This window comes from Chrysemys picta, chromosome 2 (assembly GCF_011386835.1).
Source record: "Chrysemys picta bellii isolate R12L10 chromosome 2, ASM1138683v2, whole genome shotgun sequence".
In the NCBI taxonomy this organism is placed as follows: Eukaryota; Metazoa; Chordata; order Testudines; family Emydidae; genus Chrysemys; species Chrysemys picta.
This window is the reverse complement of record NC_088792.1, coordinates 245,287,642-245,309,435: the sequence shown is the minus strand read 5'-3', so window position 1 is coordinate 245,309,435 and position 21,794 is coordinate 245,287,642. Positions and strand designations below refer to the sequence as shown.

General features: G+C 45.0%; 1 protein-coding gene across 2 annotated transcripts in view; it reads right to left on the bottom strand.

Moving 5' to 3' along the window:
* Positions 1–21,794, bottom strand: part of DECR1 (2,4-dienoyl-CoA reductase 1) — a 46,820-nt gene that overhangs the window by 22,240 nt on the left and 2,786 nt on the right. Inside the window, exon 1 of one of the 2 annotated variants that reach the window (XM_005299366.5) lies at positions 13,301–13,473. The exons of the other annotated variant lie outside the window; for it this stretch is intronic. Coding sequence (XP_005299423.2) covers positions 13,301–13,372 — 72 coding nt within the window. The 5' untranslated portion in view covers positions 13,373–13,473. Of the gene's footprint in view, positions 1–13,300; positions 13,474–21,794 lie in introns of those variants that run through there. 2 annotated transcript variants of the gene reach the window in all.

Sequence of the window (21,794 nt, the reverse complement as noted above, 5' to 3'; positions counted from 1 at the left end):
TCTTCCTTCTGGACTATTCTTGAATTCTCATGTTTGAGCAAAAAATAGAGTTGTTACTCTATGGTACTATCATTTTAGATGCAGTTGTGATAAAAAATAAGTAGCTGAAATAGGCAGATCTTCCTTTTACAATTTCACCTTTGCAGTAGTACTGAGTGTCAGTGAATGCAATGAGTAATACTAAATGAGCAGTATGGTAATAATAATTAAATAACTGCATTGACTTATTTTGTTTAGGAGAATCCACCCTCAACATACAGGATTCTGAAGACTATCCACCTTCAGGATCACCATCATTTTCTATAGTTTTAGAGTTATCTGCCAATGATAGTGTTTCAGTCACATCATGTATGTCACATAGCCACAGTATATCACCTGTAGCAAAAAGAAAAAAAAAATCTTCATCATCCAGAAACAACCACAGATAAGTGTTTGATAAGAACCAGATTACAAAAGGAGGTAATTGATGAAAAAATTGCCTGCTTTGTTTATGCAACAAACTCTCCTTTCTGTATGATTGAGAACCCAGACTTCATTAACATGGTTCAGTCACGAAGACCAGAATACAGTCCACCCAACAGAGCAGATGTCACAGGCAAATTGCTTGATAAAGTGTATGAAAGAGAAATTGAGCAGTGTGCAAAAGGTCTAGAGGGTGAAATTGTTAACCTGAGTCTTGATGGGTGAAGCAATGTCCACAATGATTCTGTTGTATGTGCTTGTGTGACAACAGAAAAAGGGAATGTCTTCCTTACAGAAACAATTGATACATCAGGAAACGCACACACAGCAGAATACTTACAAGAAGTAGCAGTAAAAGCTATAACAAACTGAAAAAAAATTAAAATGTCTAGTACGTGGCTTGGTCACACACAATGCCACAAATGTATCCAAGATGAGAAGAAATTATTTAGAAGAGAGTCCCAAGTTAAAAACATATGGTTGCAGTGCTCATTTGATGCACCTCCTAGCCAAAGACTTCAGTGTTCCAGAAATAAAGGCTAAAGTTGTTGAAATTGCAAAATACTTCTGTAACAACCACTTCGCAGCAGCTGCTCTGAAAAAAGTGGGAGGAACCAAGCTCTCTCTCCCACAAGAGGTGCGATGGAACTCAGTAGTGGACTGTTTTGAGCACTATATCAAGAACTGGCCTAATCTGATGACAGTTTGTGAATCGTGAAAAAATAGATGTCACTGTCACAGCCAAAGTTCTCAACATCGGGCTTAAGAGAAATGTTGAACACATGCTGAGTATCCTGAAGCCTATTTCTGTAGCCTTGAACAAAATGCAGGGAAATACCTGTTTTATTGCTGACACTGTTGAAATTCGGAAGGAACTGAGTGAGATCTTAAAAAGAGAAATATGCAGTGACAGAGTTAAATTATAAGCATTTAAAAAAAATGAATGGGACAAGCACTATCGCCAGCTCATCTTCTTGCAAATATTCTCAAATATTCTCAGGGTCAAACCTTAACTGCTGAAGAAGAGGAATTGGCTATGGCATGGACATCCAGCAATCATCCCTCCATAATGCCAACTATAATAAACTTCAGAGCTAAGGGTGAACCATTCAAGAAATATATGTTTGCTGATGATGTTTTAAAGGAAGTCACACCAGTGAATTGGTGGAAGTCACTTAAGCACGTGGATTCAGAGACTGTTGAAGTGATAATCTCAATTTTAACAGCAGTTGCTTCTTCTGCTGGTGTAGAAAGAATATTTTCTTCCTTTGGACTAGTTCATTCCAAATTGAGAAATCGTTTGGGACGTGAAAAAGCAGGAAAGCTTCTTTTTCTTTTCCAGATTATGAACAAACAGGAAAATGAAGGTGAAGATGACCGAGTTAGCTGCAGAAGCCAATATTTTAAGTTTCTCATGTTGACCTGGCTGACATGGTCATTTTTTTAAATATTTCATTTAACTATTTTAGTTAAAAACAATTTTAAGAAAAACAAACCTGATTTTAAAAAACTTGAATGTTTAACTAAATTCAAATGCTTGTTTTGTTAAAATATTGTATGTTTGCTGTTGAAGAAAAAAATCCAGAATACATAATGTTGTTGTTTTAGTTAAATAAAACAATTTAAATGTCTGTCTGGTGATGTTCTCCTCCTAATAAAGCATGGCAAGAAAATCCTCCAAATATTAATGATTAACCTATTGAATTGGAGATAGTTCACCTCCCAATGACTTCAGAAATATCTGCTTCATTTACCTTCTAAAAATGAAACCTACATCTATTTCTGAGTTGTGAAGAATATATATTAAGGTTATAACAACCAACAAGAATACACTTTTATGTAGAAATCCATGATCAAATCAAGTCTTCCTGACTAGTGATTTAAATCAATTTCATTTTGATTTAAATTAAATCTACCCTGGTTCTGACCAGAAGAAAAAGTGTCTTTACTTGGTTATAAGTTTGTTTTAAAGAAAAGGAAATCTTATATTCCTGAAGTGAATCTGGTGATTGAAGTAACAAGTAAAAAAGAACACCGTGAGGCAAAGAAAAGAATTCAATACTATAAAGAAAGTCTGTGGCAGAAAACGTCTGCACACTTATCACCATGAAAATCTAGATTATATACTAAAGTAAATATTCTGGGGCAGTTTGTAGTCTGCCTGGTAAATAATATCAAAATTTAGAACTCCTCCACAGCAGAGCTTGTGGAAATGTTTTTGTAATCATATAAGTTAATGTTTTGCTTTTTCAGTTAGCTATTTACTAGTTGTTTCATTTTGGCCAAGTATTTTTCTCTTTTTTCCCCATACACAATGAATTGACCAAACTACAATAATCTTTTTCCATATCAAAGATAGTTTTACTATCTGACTGTCATCCACCTCCAGAACTTTTACATGAAGATAACTGTGGTAAGTGAAGGCCCTGATAAAGGCCCAGTATGAGGCCTGAGGCCTGAACCAAACTAAAGTAATGGTCAAGACTTTGCTAACATAAAGCAAAGTTAAGCTGTGAGCCAGAGGCAGACCCTGCCACAGAAGCTGGCAAGGAAAGGGCTGATGTTGCATAAATATATATTCACCTAGCAAAGTTAAAGTATAAACATGGTACCAAGACATACCATACGGGAACATTCCACTGATAACATGGAACAGGCCGACCCATCCCAACGTCAGGAGCAAAAGGGTAAAATGATGGATAGAGTTGTTTTGATCAAACCAACATGTACAAGGTGAGAGGCAGTACCTTGCTACGTAGAGGGGTTGCACCTCAATACGTCAGGAGTGATGTGTAACTTGTTTGTACCTGTGTATAAGAATGTATCCCTGGGGTGGTGCCTTTGTCCGGCCAAGGGGGCAGTGGAAAGTCCCGCCACTGACTGAGCCGGGTCCATTGCCAAGAGGCACTTTCTCGTAGTATGTCCGGTAGACTAAGTAATCTACGGGGAACTGCAATTGTGTCCAAGGTCGCAATAAACCTGGCCGAGGTGCCTTCGTACCTTACTAGAGTCTGTGGTCATTGGGGGTTCTCGTCGGGTTTGCTGTGTCAGCTATCTGCAGAGCTGGGACCGCACACAGAGGGAACACACGCACGCAGCCGAGTGATATCAACATAGGAGAAAGCAGAGCACCACACAGGTAGGATCTGATAACAATAATAAAATGTCATCCTATGCAAAAGCATTTGACGACATTCTCACCACTCACTTCTCAATCCTAAGAGTCTGCAACCTGCATCAGAGCCAAACACCAAAAAACTATTATCTTACCTCGCTGGAAAGATCACGCACATTCAGGAAGCCTTCTCAAACAACATGGATCCACTCCACCTATTACCACCAGCCCACCTGCATTCCTAGAGTTCAGTACTTTCACTCTTCAAGAAGTTCTGGATATTGTATGAGTGTCAACCTGAAACTTGTGAATCCAACCCATGATCTTCCTGGCTTGTGAAAGAGTCAAGAGCAACTGGTACCATCCCTGACTGAAATAAGCCAACGTCTCATTCAGAAAAGCAATCTTTCCTTCCTACTTCAAATACGCAACAGTCCAACCAACGCTGAAGAAACCTACCCTGGACACATCAGTTCTAGCCAACTACTGCCCAGCGTTAAATCTCCCATCCCCCCAAGAAAACTCACAGAGAAGCTAGCTAAAGGCCAACTACAACCTCATCTAATTGAAGCTAATATTCTAGACACAGCACAATCTGGATTCAGGCCAGGCCATGGAACTGAAATTGTTTTGGTGGCACTGATCCCGTCAATGGATAGGACAGACATCTATTCTCATCCTGTAGGACCTCTCTGCAGAATTCAACATTGTTGACAATAAGATGCTCCTGTCTCACCTGAGAGAGGTGACAGAAGTACAGGGTAATGCACTAAAATAGTTTAAATCCTTCTTGGAGGGACACATCCAATGAGTCGAGATAGGAAACTGCAACTCCGCCACTCAACCCCCTCACTTGTCAAGTCTCACAAGGATTAATTTTCAATCTGGTCCTTTTCAGCTTCTACCTGCAGCCACTAAGTAAACTATTCAGAAAACACAGACTTAAGTGCCAGCAATATGCTGATAACACACACATACACATATAACCACACCCCTACCATCAAGATGGCCATGATGGATGCAAGATGGCTCCTGGATGCGAACAACTGGCTGAAGCAGAACCTGAGCAAGGCAGAGGTGATGCTAGTGGGCAGAAGAAAATATTTTCAAGAGTTTTCAGCCATGGTGAAGTCTCCTTTGGTTGAAGGTACATACCCACAATTGCTCAATTCAGTCTGATGTTTAGGAGTACTTTTAGATTGCTTGTTGACACTAAACTTTCACATAGCAGCATCCACAAACAACACTTTCTTGCCATCTCCAGTTGGTTGTGTCCCATTCTGGTGGACAATGACCTGGCCTTAGTTATTCATGCTTTCAGGATCTCTTGGTTGGATTACAGCAAGGCATAATATCTGGGCACGAAACCTTCAGTGCTCAGAAACTCCAGCTGCTATAGAAAGCTGTAACACATCTCCTCAGTAACATAGGCTACTACAAATACATTAAAACCTGTACTACCCTTAAAATCTCAAATCAAGTTCTAGGTTTCAGTCCTTATCTTCAAGACACTCCATGATTTGGGCCCAGGGTATCTCCAAGATGAAGACCATAGTCAACAACTTCACTCCTCTGACACAATGGAACTCTCTAAAAAGAAGATAAAGCTCATTTGTGTGAAAGACATAACTTTCTTGGGGGCCAGACTGAGACCGTGAAATTAACTCCCCCCAGGAACTAAGGACCATCACAAACTTCACATTTCTTTGACCTTGCCTCAACTAACATAAATACATAGCAACATGTATATTAAAAACATCCTAGCAAAATAAGACTCTCCACTGTATGCATTTCTCCCTCTGGGGAGCAGATGAGAGAACACACAATACATGGCAGATGGTAGTTACATCACTAAATGCACCACTGGAAAGTGATCAGATACTACTGTGATGAGGAGTGTGGCACACAAACCCATGTAGAATACAATGTTCTTGGAAAATCTTCATTTTCAGTGTATATTACAATGTAACGAAGGGTTAATTGTAACTGCACTTGCAACAACATACTAAGCATTACGTTAGTGTTATCTCATCTGACTTTTGTGGTTTCTCAACCTCAGGAAGACCAATTACAGACCTAATTATTCTCTTACCCATTCCACTCAACAACAAATGGTGAACCTATGCCCTCTTATTCCATAGACAAATGTACTTAATATTTATCCATTATCTCTAATATTACTCCTGGGGAATTGTGTGCCAAAAAATTTAAACTGCCCAGTCCATCCCCTCCATCCCAGGGGCGATTTACATTGCTATCAGCTGCTCCGGGCGCTCAAACCAACCTGCCTGCACTTCCGGGGAGAGATGCGTGATGACTTGTGTCTCTTCTCTTTGCTTCCCTGTCAGAAGTCATAATTTTCTGCGGGGAAGGAAAGAAATCTGCGGAGGACATGAATTCTGCACACGCACTGTGACGCAGAATTCCCCCAGGAGAATAATTTGTCAGTGTCCATTTGCACATTGTACTGAAACACTAGGCACTGGAAAATGTCTCATCAGAAGAAACATACTGGAAGGGTAAAACCTGGTAAAAGTCAAGTGGAGAGCTATGGCTGCTGCTTCTGGTTAGAGCCCTCTGAGCTCTGATCTGGTTTTGTTCACTTTTACACAGCTGTTTAAAGGGAGAGAGACAGATGGGTTTGTTTCAAGTTTTGTAGGTTTCATATAAAACAGGTTTTATGAAACCTAGTACAATAGGAATGTTTGAGAAATTGTGCTTAAAATATTATCAACATAGGTAAGCTTGAATTTGAACATTCCACATCTTCCACCTACATATTTTTTTACAACCCACAGAGTGCAGCATTGGGCTAATGTAAAAGCACTAATAAGTGAAAATAACTGGTCTATTTCTATTTTCTGAATATAGAACAAAAAGAAAAAATCATGAATGATTAAAAGTATTTTATTTTTATAAAGACATTAATAACAATAATCTAAAATAATATTTTCTTGCTAATGTTACTTTTTTTTTTATTTGTAATGGGTCCTTTTTAATATAAGCTCCCAATATGATTTTAAGAAGTCAGTTTGGGCCATTTTCACTATATAGAAGTTGTCAACTAAAATATATTAACTTTAGATACTTTGTGCTCCCATTGCATGTGCACACATCAGCACGGTGGAGTAAAACAGCCACCAGAAAGAAACTTTTATGTATTATAGGACACTAAGAAAAAATATATTGCCAATCCTATATATTCTTGCCTCACAGAGCCTACATTCAGATGAAAAGACTAACATCTGATGACAATCAAAAGGCCTCCTCCACAAATTTGTGAGTAACACAATACACACTATTCATTCTTTCGCCAGGAGATATCCCATCACTCCAGTGGAGCTCTAGGCTAGGGTTACCATTCGTCCGGATTCCCCCGGACATGTCCAGCTTTTTTGAGTTAAAAATAGCGTCCGGAGGGAATTTGTCAATGTCCGGATTTCCCCCCATCCAGAGCGTGCGCGGTTTACAGGGCAGCCGGCCGGATCGTGCCACTCGCACGGGGCTCCAGCAGCCAGAGCCCTTCCTCCACTTCCCCCTCCTCTCCCCTGCAACTTGAGACCAGTCCCCTCCTCTCTCTCCCTCCCTCTCCCTCCCTGTATTCGCAGATCGCCGGCCGGCCGTTCGCCTTGGCCTCCGGCAGTCTGGAACTCCGACCCTGCTCCCCTCCCCCTGCTGCTGAGCGCGTTGCTCTGCAGCACGGTAAGGGGGCCGGGGGTCAGAGAAGCGGCAGGGAGGTTCTGGGGGGTGGGGGTAGTCAAGAGACAGGGAGCAGGGGGAGGGTTGGATGGGTCAGGAGTTCGGGGGAGCTGTCTGGGGGCTGGGGGTGTAAGGTTTTGGGCAGTCAGAGTACAGGTGGGGGGGTCTCAGGAGGGGGCAGTTATGGGACAAGGCACAGGGAGGCTTAGGTAGGGGGTGGGGTTCTGGAGGGCAGTTAGGGGCAGGGGTCCCAGGAGGGGGCAATCACGGGGACAAGGAGTGGGGGGGAGGGTTGGGGGTTCTGAGGGGGTGGGAAGTGGGAGGGAGTGGAAGGGGCAGGGCTAGGGCAGGATGGGGGCGGGGCTCCTCCCGTCCTCTTTTTTGATTGTTGAAATATGGTAATCCTACTCTAGGCACCTAACCTAATATGGAGGAGCTCAATATTAGATTCAATGCTAGATCTACTATGAAAGCAAAACAGTATTTCGATATTTACATTAAACTGCTCATTTCAGATATTCCTGCTAAAACTCAGACATCTCAGTAATATACATGAAACAACACAGAACTCTTTAGAGATGATTATGAGAAATTCAAGAAACTCAAATCAAGATTTTGTTCAGAATCAACTGAGAATCAATAAAATTTTCCCAGACCATGTGTTTTCTGAAGCACCAAAATCCTGGTAATCAGAGTTGTAACACAATAGCCCTGTATACAGACTTATTTTTTACATTTTTCCTAATGAATACCAGATTTTCAGATTTTTACCTGATGCACTTAAACTTTTTCTGGAAGAAATTATTTCAAAAAATAATGCTAGCAAAGCTCTTTCTTCCTTTCCTTATGAACTCCAAAGCTTTAAAACGCTCAAACTCTCTACCTCACAAACTGCCTTCAATGACCACTTTCCTGATTTTCTTTTACATATCTTGGTTACAAAAAGCTAAGTGAGATGCTCAAAACCTAATCTAATATATATACCCTAGAAATAGAACATAAGAAGTGACATTTTGACCGTGAAAGGAAGCGAAATAAAACTAGAGTAGCTGAATTTTAAAAAGGAATTTCAGAGAAAATGTGAAGATGGGAAAATGAAAGGCAAGTAGACTGGGAGAAAACAAAACTGGGAGAGTGGGCACATTTAGAACATGGGTTTAATATACTTTGGCCACATCTAGGCTTGCCAACCAAACGGAAAGAGTAACTGGTTTTAATTAAAGTATGTCTAATGCTTAGAATCTTAGCTCCCAACCAAATGTATATGGGACTTTCAAGTCTTATTGGGCCCAATGTTCAGAACTGCCTCCACGCAAGCACACATACAATTGCAGTAACTGCTTATGTCCAAACAGTCAGTTAAACATTTATGTAGTTACTTATGCATGCTAGCACCAACTGTCTTTGTGCCACCCATTTAACGTTGTGTGCAATCACAGTAAACACATGTACAGTCAAGCTTGTAAATTGTTCTGGAGCTCTCGTGTACTGAACAGAAAAGTTAAATAAAATAAAATGTTATTATGGTGGAGCAGTAGCTAACAATCAGAAACTAGAAAATGGTAGAGAATGTAAGAGTTGGTATAAGGAGTGTGAAATGTAAACAAGAATGGTCATATTAATGAAGAAACACTGGGTAAATAATATTTACACAAAGGTAGAAGTAGTGAGGATTTTGACAGACGACATAGCAGGCTTGGAGAATCCACTACTTCAGACTCATTTATTAAGTTCAAACTTATTCATAGATTAATAGACTTTAAGATCAGAAGGGACTATTATGATCATCTAGTCCAGGGATCAGCAATGGACTGGAGGGCCGGGCTGGTTTGTTTACCTGCCGCATTCGCAGGTTCGGCTGATCGCAGCTCCCACTGGCCGCGGTTTGCCACTCCATGCCAACGGGGGCTGCGGGAAGGGGTGTGGGCCGAGGGATGTGCTGGCCACCACTTCCCGCAGCCCCCATTGGCCTGGGACAGCAAACCGCGGCCAGTGGGATCCGCAATCGGCCGAACCTGCAGACGCGGCAAGTAAACAAACCAGCCCAGCCCGCCAAAGGGCTTACCCTGGTGGGCCGCGTGCCAAAAGTTGCCCATCCCTGGCCTAGTTTGACCTCCTGCACAATGCAGGCCACCGAATCTCACCCATCCATTTCTGTAATAAACCCCTAAAATATGTCTGAGCTATTGAAGTCCTCAAATCATAGTTTAAAGACTTCAAGGTGCAGAGAATCCTCCAGCAAGTGACCCATTCCCCACACTGCAGAAGGCGGCGAAAAACCACCAGGGCCTCTGCCAATCTGCCCTGGAGGAAAATTCCTTCCCGACCCCAAATATGGCGATCAGCTAAAACCTGAGCATGTAGGCAAGACTCACCAGCCAGACACCCAGGAAAGAATTCTCTGTAGTAACTCAGATCCCACCCTATCTAACATCCCATCATAGGCCATTGGGCATATTTACCGCTAATAGTCAAAAGATCAATTAATTGCCCAAATTAAGCTATCCTACCATACCATCCCCTCCATAAACTTATCAAGCTTAGTCTTGAAGCCAAATATGTCCTTTGCTCCCACGGCTCCTCTTGAAAGGCTGTTTCAGAACTTCACTCCTCTGATAGTTTATACTTCTTTATAGAACAGTTAGCCCCACAAACCAACTACCTTGAAAAATAAAATATTTAAATAAGTTAAATTAAGTCTATACACTAAACAAGACAAGGTATTAAAAATGCTGTCCAAGGCCATGTATAGGTCACAGAAGTCACCATGATGTTTGATGATGTGGGAAATAATAAGCTTGAGGTGATTTCCACTTATAACTGCTTCAGTGTTTTCACTGAATTCATCTACAAACCTTCCTTATGTTTACACACTCTACTTCTGCTATAAAATATATAGTGAAGATTTTCCGAGAAGCACAAAGGAAGCTCTGATTACTTGGAAAAAAACTAATGGACTCCATCTATACGTTATATTCAGATTAATTTGGATGTGATACAACAAATTCTGTAAGATGTAGCGGAAGTGTGAAGATAAATGAAATAGTAGTTTGAAATTATGTGGTCTAAACCACGCAAAGATGGACTATAAGAGTTTAAATGACTATACAGAGAATCAGACAAAATTAGCATTACAAAAAGTTACACAGAAAAATCTGAGAGAGAAGTTATTAAGGGAGACAGTCATATAGGGACTAGAACAGGAGACTGGGAATCAGGAGACCAGGATTTTTATTCCATGCCTGCTATTGACTCATTATATGACCATTAGCAAGAAACTTAATTTCTGTATCTCAGCTGTACAGTCTTTAAAATAGGAATAATCCACCCTGGTAAAGTGCATTGAAAGAGTAAAATTACTATTTGCTTGATAAGGTGACAAATCAGGTGCGTACATTTGCCACAAAATAATAAACGTGTTTTTCTTTCTTTATTTAAATGCAGTAATACATTTATGGTTTTAAAACTATGTGCAAAGTTTTCAGGGGATACATAGACTTGTAGGCACTTTATATAACTGTTCTATAGAGATCTGATTGGTCCTTCAACTGAGATTTGCAAGCAAGGCTGACAAAGAAAAAACGGCTAAAATAAGAGAGAGCAGGATGCTTGAGCAGCTATATATTTTCCCTGTGTCAGAGCTGGCCTTGCCTATTCTGATCTAGCAAGATACTGAGCACATTACAGAAGGGGCTGAGAAGTTACAGGACAGACCCTCTGAATGGACAGCTGATTTGGAGAGTCAAAGGAGGACACAATGTCCCAGGTACAACACTGGAATTCTAACTGTGGCATATTAAAGAAAAAAATCCAATTAAAAAAAAACACAAAACTAGAAACAAATTAGAGTCAAAAGAGTAAAGGACTGAACACAGCAGCAAAAAATATGTATTAGTAAAAGACAAACATACAGCTGATTTCTAGGAGTAGGAGAACAGAACAGGCTCATTATAGGACAAGAGCAGCAAAGTTATTCAGAGGAGTCAGTACTGGGAATTGTCACAAACCACAATGGTTTTAGGCTGAAAAAATCTAATACTCAGTTCTATATTGGGACACGGGTGCCAGCCACTAGTGTAGATACGCTGCAATTGTATAAACCATAATTTGCATGCAGATAGTGCAGTTTTCCTCAGTTTGAAACTGGGCTGATACAAGTCACTTTTTACATGGGTGAATGCAATGTTGTCTACATTAAGCGGTTTCCACCAGTGTGCAATTACATCAGTCAGCTACCCCAGTACAAATAACCACATGTAAACATGGGTTAAAAATCAAACTAAGCTGAAAACATGCCCAGGACAAGCTAAAAATAAGCTAGGTAACTGAAGGAGGAGGGCAGAGAAATCATAATGTTACCCCCACTTGTAGGAATAACACAGCAAGTCTTTTCTGAACAGTAAGTGCTGCATCTGGACAAAACTCTTCCAAAACATGGTCTGCAAAAGTACCATAAGTAAACAGACCAATCTATTTTGTTGCTCGGACTGTAAAATGTAAGCTATTTTAGTTAAACTGTATTGAACAGTACTGCTCACAAGACCAAAGGTTGGTAAAAGGCTTGCTGTGCACCAGCAATATTTATTGGAAGAGAATGGAAGGTTCCACTGACTGCTTGGGAGGAGGGGGATAAAAATTACACCATGTATGTATGGTGAGGTGAAGGTGACTCTGCCTAAGGAAATTATATTGGGTTGGTAGAGAAGGAAATGGAGGGCTTTCACTGTGTTCCTGGAGGAGAGAGGAGAGAAATGGAGTGTGTTTCCAGTATTGTAAACTCTCACAATTTTATCACATATCTGTTGGCATTTTTTCTAAAGCCCTAGCAGCTATTGAAATCAAGACATTACATGAGAATCCCAACTTTAATTAAAAACTAAATTTCTAGCCCTCAAGGTGGCAGAGAAAAACATGAAACAATTAAGCAAGTGCATCCTAAAGGCTAAGAAACCAAGAGGCAAATAAAAAGAAACCAAAACTTATTTATTTTTTAAAATTTCATTATTATAAGCAAATCTCATGATTATTTTAAACATTTGGTGGGACTGGAAATGCTGGAGGTTACTGTGTTTTAAGGGGAAAATGGAGCAAGGGTTAGCACTGCATCCAGAGAGAGGGGAGATGAGTTGGGTTATGCTGGTTCCTGGGATACAGTTACACAGTGTGCCCTGTGGGGAAGGAGAATGGAAGATGGGGATGGGTTACCCCATGCCACAGCCACAATGGCAGCATGTGTGTGCCAGAAGACAGCAAGGATACACTGTTGCCTAGCCATGGGGGTAGGATGTGTGTGCCAGCGGAGAAGGCGTTACACACTGTACTCGGGAAATGGGGGCAGCCTGTGGATGTGGGGTGTGACATGCTGTGCCCTGGCCATAGGGGCAGCCTGTGGGTGCAGGGTGTGTGTGACACGCTGTGCCCTGGCTATGAGGGCAGCCTGTGGGTGCGGGGGAAAGACATGCTGTGCCCCGGGCCATGGGAGCAGCCTGTGGGAGTAGAGTGATACACTGTGCCCCGGGCCATGGGGGCAGCCTGTGGGTGTGGGGTGTGACATGCTGTGCCCTGGCCACAAGGGCAGCCTGTGGGTGCGTGTGTGACATGCTGTGCCCTGGCCATAGGGACAGCCTGTGGGTGCGGGGGTGTGTGTGTGAGACACACTGTGCACTGGCCACAAGGATAGCCTGTGGGTGTGGGTGTGTGAGACACGCTGCGCCCGGGCCGGGGGGTCGGCCCGTGGGTGCGGGGGCAAGTGACACGCTGTGCCCGGGCCGGGGGGGGGCGGCCCGAGGGTGCGGGGCGGGTGTGACACGCTGCGCCCGGGCCGGGGGGGCGGCTCGTGGGTGCGGGGCGGGTGTGACACGCTGCGCCCGGGCCGGGGGGGCGGCCTGAGGGTGCGAGGGGGGAAGTGACACGCTGTGCTCGGGTGGAGACGCGGGAGTGACACGGGAGAGGAAGGGAGGGAAGCAGCGACTCCCCGGCCGGCCGGCCGGGAGCTCCGCAGGGGCGGGGAGGGGGGCGCCTTACCCGCGACGTGGGAGGGAAACGCGCGGCCACACCAGCCCACTGGCCGCACCGGCACCCTGCACGGACCGCCATGGCCGCAACGCTGCCGCACCCTCGGCCTCCGCCGAACTACTGGAGTGAGGGCCTCCTCCTGGGACCGTGGGCGCACGCGGAAGGGGCGGGGCTTGAGCTCAGCCCTGGCCCCGCCCCCTCTGGTCTCCTGACTCCTGCGCGGGGCGGAAAGGAGGGAGAGTCGCGTGCTCGCTCTAGGGCGGTGGGGAGGCGCTTCCCCTCGCTGGGGCTGCGCGCGCCTCACTCACCTGAAACCCCCTCCACCCCCCAGCGGCTTAGCGGAGACGGGGTCAGGCTTGGGCCTGTGCGAGGGCAGCAGGGATCGCAGGCACTGGGGCGCACACCCTTTTTCACCCGTCACCGATAATTATTATTTATTGGTGAAATGTTACCCATTTAAGCGCCAGCGGTGCCCAAGTAGCTAGCAGGAGCCTGACGCAGACTGGATCAGCCTCGTGTCCGCCTGTCTGTCCACTCCCAACCCTGTCTACACACAGACACAAGTTCTCTAATACAGGCACAGGCTGAGGCTCAGGCCTTGGCTACACTTGCGAGTTGCAGCACTGTAAAGCTGCCCCCAGCGCTGTAACTCACTCCCCGTCCACACTGGCAAGGCATTTGCAGCGCTGCATCTCCATGGTTGCAGCGCTGCATGTACTCCACCTCTCCGAGAGAAATAGCGAGTATTGCGCTGCCGCTGCGGCGCCAGTGTGGCCACCCAATGCGCTGTGAATGGCCTCCAGAATTATTTGGCAGTATCCCACAATGCCTGTTCTAGCCACTCTGGTCATCAGTTCAAACTCTACTGCCCTGGCCTCGGGTAACCAACCATGTGACCCACCCTTTACATTCCCCGGGAATTTTAAAAATCCCCTTCCTGTTTGCTCAGCCCGGCGTGGTGTGGAGTGCTATCAGCGAATCTTTCCAGGTGACCATGCTTCCACGTGCCAAGCGAGCCCCAGCATGGAGCAATGGCGAATTGCTGGACCTCATCAGTGTTTGAGGGGAGGAAGCTGTACAGTCCCAGCTGCGCTCCAGCCGTAGAAATTACAATATCTTCGGGAAGGTATCAAAGGACATGATGGAAAGGGGCCATGACCAGGACGCCCTGCACTGCAGGATTAAAGTGAAGGAGCTGCGGCATGCCTACCGCAAAGCCCGCGATGCAAACGGCTGCTCGGGTGCCCCCCCCCCCGCGACATGCCGATTCTACAAAGAGCTGGATGCGATACTTGGGGTTAACCCCACCTCCACTCAGAGCACCACCATGGACACTTCAGAGCCGGTGCGGGGGGAAGGGAGGAGGAGGAGAAGAAGGAGGAAAACGGGAGTGATGGTGGTGGGCCGGATGAAGACACCCCGGAATCCCTGGACCCATGCAGCCAGGAGCTCTTCTTGAGCCAGGAGGAAGGTAGCCAGTCGCAGCGGCCGGTGCTTGGTGGAGGACAAACAAGAGCAGGTTCCCGGTAAGCGGGGGTTTTTTTCGGGAAGGAATTTTTTCGGTGCGGGCTCTTTGGGAGAGGAGGGTTAGGCATGCATGCCTAGATGCGGAATAGTGGATTGATGTGGTTTATCACATCACGGATCGGCCTCGGTAATCTCCTTGAATGTCTCATCCAGAACGTGTGCAATGCGCTTGCGCAGGTTTATCGGGAGAGCCACTGTGGTCCTTGTCCCAGCCAGGCTAACGTGTCTGCGCCACTGTGCCGCGAGGGGCGGGGGGACCATTGCTGCACACAGGCAAGCTGCATGTGGGCCAGGGTGGAAGCCGCATTGCAGTAGAAGACCCTCCCTTGCTTCCCAGGTCACCCTCAGCAGCGAGATATAGTTCAGGACGAACTCCTGTGGAAAATGTTGGGACAGTGTTCAGTGTAGGTGCCCCCTGAAGCTGTTGGCTCTCCCCAAGGCACAGAAACCCAGAGGACAGTGCAGCCCTGAAACAATCAGTCCCCCTTAGTCACCATTTTGAGGCTCCCGTGGGATGTGTGTGCTCTGTTTCGGACGGGAAAATTATGCTATTGTGTAGACCCTGTGTGTTTTCTACTCCTTAAGTGTGGGGAAAATCATTACTCTGGTATAAACAATGCTGCCTCTGTTAAATGATGCATTTTGCCTATACAGCTGCATCAACCTTGAGACCTCAGCCGTTCCTCTTATCGCCTGCTCAGAGACTGCAAAGACTCAGGAAGAGACCGCAAAAAAGCAAAGAAGACATGCTGCAAGAAGTGATGCGGCAATCTATTAAAGAGAATGAGAAAGCACAGAACTGGAGGGAGAGAGAAAGCAGGATCCGCCAGGAAAATGCAGCGCACCGGCGGCAAAGCACCGGCAGCAAAGCACGGATCGGCTCATAAGCATCCTGGAGCGCCAAGCAGACGCTATCCAGGAGCTCGTCGCCATGCAGAAAGAGGAGCAGTACCGCAAACGCAAACGCCACCCCCCCAACAGCCCTTGTTCCAAAACTCTTTCCATTGTGCCCCACTGTCACCTCCAACCCACTTTCCCCAATTTCCATGTTCTTCATGCCGCCCGCTGCCTCCAACACCAGTATCTTCACCACCCAGCCCTGAAAACCACGACCCTTACCCTCTGCACTCAACCCCCATCACCATGCAGTATAGCTATCCTGAAGTGCAGCACTCACTGCACAGCACACCAGACAGGACATACACGAATCTGTGATTGTACCGTTTCCCCACTCCACCCCCTTGTTTCTTTTCAATAAATAATTTTTTTTCTTTTCAATATATGGATTTTTTGGCTTTGAAAACATTCTTTATCATTGCATAAAGTAAAAGACTCCTTAGCACAGGAAATAAACAGGCACGGCAAGTCTGCTTGTCTGCTTAGCAAACACTGATTCCTAAAGATTGGAACTACTGCACTTCACTCCCGTGCAGGGCACCAGATATCACTGCTGGTTTTCAGCCTCAAATTGCTCCCTCAAGGCATCCCTAATCCTTGCAGCCCCGTGCTGGGCCCCTGTAATAGCCCTGCTCTCTGGCTGTGCAAATTCAGCCTCCAGGTGTTGAACCTCAGAGGTCCATTCCTGAGTGAAGCTTTCACCCCCTCCCTTCACAAATATTATGGAGGGCACAGATATAACCGCGGGAATGCTGTTTTCGGCCAAGTCCAGCTTCCCATACAGAGATTGCCAGCGGGCCTTTAAACGGCCAAAGGCACACTCTACAGTCATTCGGCACCGTCTCAGCCTGTAGTTGAACTGTTCCTTGCTGCTGTCAAGGCTCCCTGTGTAGGGTTTCATGAGCCACGGCATTAATGGGTAAGCGGGATCTCCAAGGATCACAATGGGCATTTCAACTTCCCCTACCGTGATCTTCCGCTCTGGGAAAAAAGTCCTGGCCTGCATCTTCCTGAACAGCCAAGTGTTCTGAAAGATGCGTGCATCATGCACCTTTCCAGGCCAGCCTGTGTTAATGTCAATGAAACGCCCACGGTGATCCACAAGCGCCTGGAGAACCATAGAGAAATACCCCTTCCGATTAACGTACTCGGAGCCTAGGTGGGGTGGTGCCAGAATAGGAATGTGCGTCCCATTTATCGCCCTTCCACAGTTAGGGAACCCCATTTGTGCAAAGCCATCCACTATTTCCTGCACGTTACCCAGAGTCACGGTTCTTCTAAGTAGGATGCGATTAATGGCCTTGCAAACTTGCATCAACAAGATTCCAACGGTCGACTTTCCCACTCCAAACTGGTTTGCGACCGACCAGTAGCTGTCTGGAGTTGCCAGCTTCCAGATTGCAATAGCCACCCGCTTCTCCACTGGCATGGCAGCTCTCAATCTCGTGTCCTTGCGCCGCAGGGTGGGGGCGAGCTCCTCACACAGTCCAATGAAAGTGGCTTTTCCCATCCGAAAGTTCTGCAGCCACTGCTCGTCATCCCAGACTTCCATAACGATGTGATCCCACCACTCGGTGCTTGTTTCCCGAGCCCAAAAGCGGCGTTCCACGGTGCTGAGCATGTCCGTGAATGCCACAAGCAATTTCGTGTCATACGCGTTACACGGCTCGATAGCATCGTCGGACTCCTCACTCTCACTTTGGATCTTAAGGAATAGTTCAACAGCCAAACGGGACGTGCTGGTGAGGCTCGTCGGCATACACCTCAGCAGTTCGGGCTCCATTTCCCGCAGACAGATTGTGCTGCACAGAAACCGTTGAAAGATGGCGCCAAAGGTGGATGGAAACAAAGAGATTTCTGGGATGCGAAGCGATGCATCACGGGGCGTTGGGACAGGACCCAGAATGCCCCACACCTACGCCCCCTTCCGACAACCCACGGCGCCAGAATGGGAAGAGGTGCTCTGTGGGATAGCTGCCCATAATGCACCGCTCCCAATAGTGCTGCAATTGCCGCAAATGTGGCCATGACAGTGCGCTGGGCAGCTCTCAGTGTGGACAGACTGCATTGCTTTCTCTACTCAGCTGCACGAAGTCAGGTTTAACTCACAGCGCTGTACATGTGCAAGTGTAGCCAAGGCCTCAGCCTGCGGTGACCTGTTCTCCTTCCACCACCGCAGCAGGAGATATTTTGGTGGGACAGCCAAAGTGGCCTCCCATGCCTCCTTTCCCTCTGAGTAGCTGATTTCTAGAGCCCAACACGGATACAAAATCTATATCTGTATCTGATCCGCAAACATGGTACATGGCTATAAAGCGGATGTCCGCAGATTTGCAGGGCTCTACTGATTTCATCCAGACAGACTTAGTACAGTCTCTTGCTCCCATCCATTTTAAGGGGCAGAATTTGCTGACAAGAAAGCCAATTGATCGTCCTGCAGGACTGGTGCATAGTGTTGTGGCAGCCTTGTTGGTTCCAGAATATGAGAGAGAGAAGATGGGGGAGGTAATATCTTTTATTGGACCAACTTCTGTTGATGAGAGAGACAAGCTTTTGAGCTTACACAGAGCTCGTCTACTTCCAGTAAAAAAATATTCTCACCTATCTTGTATCTCTCATATTAAACTTGAGTAGGCAGTAAGAAAACATTGGGTCAGTTCTCACAGGAGACTATCCGTGCCTCCCTGAGGGCATGCAAGTTGTCAGGGGTCCTCAATCTTGCCAACTTTTTACCTGTATCACATCAGTTATTGAGAAAGATAACTGTGGCAAATAATTTTTTTTAGAATCTGGGATTCTCAAATCTCCTTGACCCTATTCAGTCTGGGTATGTTAAAGAAAGTGCATTTGCTGATCTAATCACAGAAGAAGATAAGGTATCCACACTTGTTCCTTTATATATGTCACCTATATTTGATACCATTGACTACACTAGAAAATTAGATCAACCCAACTACATAATTCAGGTGTGAAAAATACACTCCCCTGAACAATGTAGTTAAGCCAACCTAAATCCCTGTGTAGATAGCACCAGATTGATGGAAGAATTCTTCCATTGACCTGATTACTGCACCTCGGAGAGATGGATTACCTATGCTGATGGCAGAATGTCAGCACAGGTAGTGTCTAAACTGAAGTGCTACAGTGCCAGGACTTGGCTACACTCCGGACTTCCCAGCGCTGCCGTGGCAGCGCTGTGAAGCGCGAGTGTAGTCGTGCCGCCAGCGCTGCGAGAGCGGTCTCGCAGCACTGTAAGTACTCCACCTCTCCGAGGGGAATAGCTTGCAGTGCTGCGAGCGAGCGTGCAGTGCTGCAGGCTCTGAGTACACTGGTGCTTTACAGCGCTGTACTCGCTGCACTCGGGGGGGGAGGGCGTTTTCACACCCCTGAGCGCAGCAAGTTGCAGCGCTGTACAGCGCCAGTGTAGCCAAGGCCTCGCTGTAGGGTTTCAAGAGTAGACAAGCCCTGTATGTTAGAATAAGGGTTAATTGAATCATTTTTCAGTGGCTCTACTCCTTCCTTTCAAGTCAAACACTGTAAATGTACTTGCAAGGATCAAGAAGGAGTCCCACCCTATTGTGAAGTATAGGTGAACTAGAATACATTGCAATGGACAGACCTTGATATAATAAGCATTATGGAAACTTGGTGGCATGACAAAAAATAACAGGATACTGTAATACTTGGTTACAAAGTATACGTGAATGCCAGGCTAGGCCAAAGATGTGTTGGAGGAGTGTTGTAGCTAAAGGATTCCATAAAATCTAGAGAATTAAAAAAGAGAGGGCCACTCACTATGTATCCATTCTGTAGGGTACAAATCCCAAGGTGTAAACATATTAGTACAGCTATACTACCAGCCTCTAGATCAAGAAAAGGAAATTGAATATACCTGTTATGAGAGACCAGATAGGCAACAAAATCTAACACAGTGATAATGAGGCATTTCCAACTACCCACATATCAACCAGTCAAATGACACAACAAGAGAAAGCCTAGAGAAACAATTTCTTGACACTTCAGTGATTGTTTTTTTTGGAGCAGCTAGTTATCGAGTTAATTCAAGAAGTGACAGTATTCTGAGCCACATAATAATTAGATTCAACATCCAAGGAGCATACCCAAAAGTGACACAGTGACATCAAACTTTAGAAAGGAGATTTCAATAAAAGGAGGTCACTCAAAAAAGGCCCTGAAGTTAAAATTAAATAAAGTAAAATACTTAAAAAACAAAGAAACAAAGAAACAAAAAATAGAGTTTCAGTAGCCCAGGAGTAAACTAATATTACTAAATGGGAAAGTTTAAGAGGCTATTCAAGCCAAACAGATATCCTTCTAAATTTGGAAATCTGAACCTAGCGAAGCCAATAAACAGCAACAGAAATCATAGCAAGCCACAAGAGGGCAATAAGAAGGATTTTGAGGAGTAAACAGCAAAAGGTGTAAAAACAAACAACAAAAGATTCTTTAAGTACTGTATAGCAAAAATAGGAAGCCTGTGAAAGTGGATCACAATGGCTTAAAGCGAGCCATTGAGGAAGATAGGATATTGCTGAGAAGCTAAATGATTTCTTTGCATCAGTTCACTGAAGAGAATGTTGGAGAGCTTCCTATCCTGAACCTGCTCTTTTCTGGTAAAAGTGAGTTACTCTCTGAGAATGATGTCAGAAGAGGAGGTACTGAAATAAATGCATATTTTAAAAAGTAATAAATCATCAGGGCCAGATGAGTTACATCCAAGAGTTCTGAAAGAGTTAAGTGTGAAGAAAATGAGCTGTTAACACAAATATGCATATTCTCATTTAAAACACCCACTGTTCTAGAGGATTGGAGGGTGGCAAATGCGCTAGGGGAATTATAGACCAGTATGTCCTACATCTGTATCTGAAAAATTGATTGAAATAATAATTAAAAATACCCCCCCCCCCCCGAAGAGCATGATATGACAGGGTCTAACCAGTATTATTTCTACAAAGAAAAATTACGTCTCACTAGTCTATTAGAATTCTTTGACTGAGTCAAAGTGGTGGACAGAGAACCAGTCAACATAATTTATTTACACTTACAAAAGGCCTTTGATAAGGTCCCATACAAGAGTCAACTAAAAAAGTAGTAGGAGAGGCAACATTTTAATGGATCAAAAACTGTCTAGGAGACAAAGCATAGAGTAGATGGTTAATTTTCATCATGACAAAGATTAACAGTGGAGTGCCTCAAGGTTCTGTACTCAATCCTGTTTAATATATTTATTAATTTCCTGGCAAGGGAAATGGGTAGTGAGGCAGCAAAAGTACTCCACTTTCATGTACTAAAGTTGCTGAGATTTCAGATAAGAACTATATTTCCATATTTCTCTCTTTATGTTATTTAATCCCCATGTGTAATGGCTTTAAATGTGGTAAAGTGCTTTTTGGCCATGAAATTTTAATTGTTTATTTAAAGCAAATACTATAAAAAGAGTATAATAAAAGACTTTTTACAAGATAAAAAGCAGTAAGATAAGTAGAAACAATATTACAAAAGAAAAAAAGTGAATTTTATTGCTGGTGAAATATGCTGAATGAACAATTCTGAAGTCTTCCATTTATTAACAGAAAAGATACAACTGACTGACAAGCTGAGTCCGTTTTTTCCCTGACCTGAAGGATCTAGAGCAGTGGTTCCCAAACTTGTTCCGCCACTTGTGCAGGGAAAGCCCCTGGCGGGCCAGGCCGGTTTGTGTACCTGCTGCATCCGCAGGTTCGGCCTATCGCGGCTCCCAGTGGCTGCGGTTCGCTGCTCCAGGCCAATGGGAGCTGCTGGAAGCGGCGGCCAGTACGTCCCTTGGCCCGTGCCGCTTCCAGCAGCTCCCATTGGCCTGTAGCGGCCAGTGGAAGCCGCGATTGGCCGAACCTGTGGATGTGGCAAGTACACAAACCGGCCCGGCCCGCCTGGGGCTTTCCATGCACAAGCGGCGGAATATGTTTGGGAACCACTGATCTAGAGGTAAGAGGTCACACTCTATGCCTATTCAATCCTGGGCCTATGCTGAGACTGCCAAGAAGGGTGCCAAGTCAACGATGCACAGTATAGGCTGGTG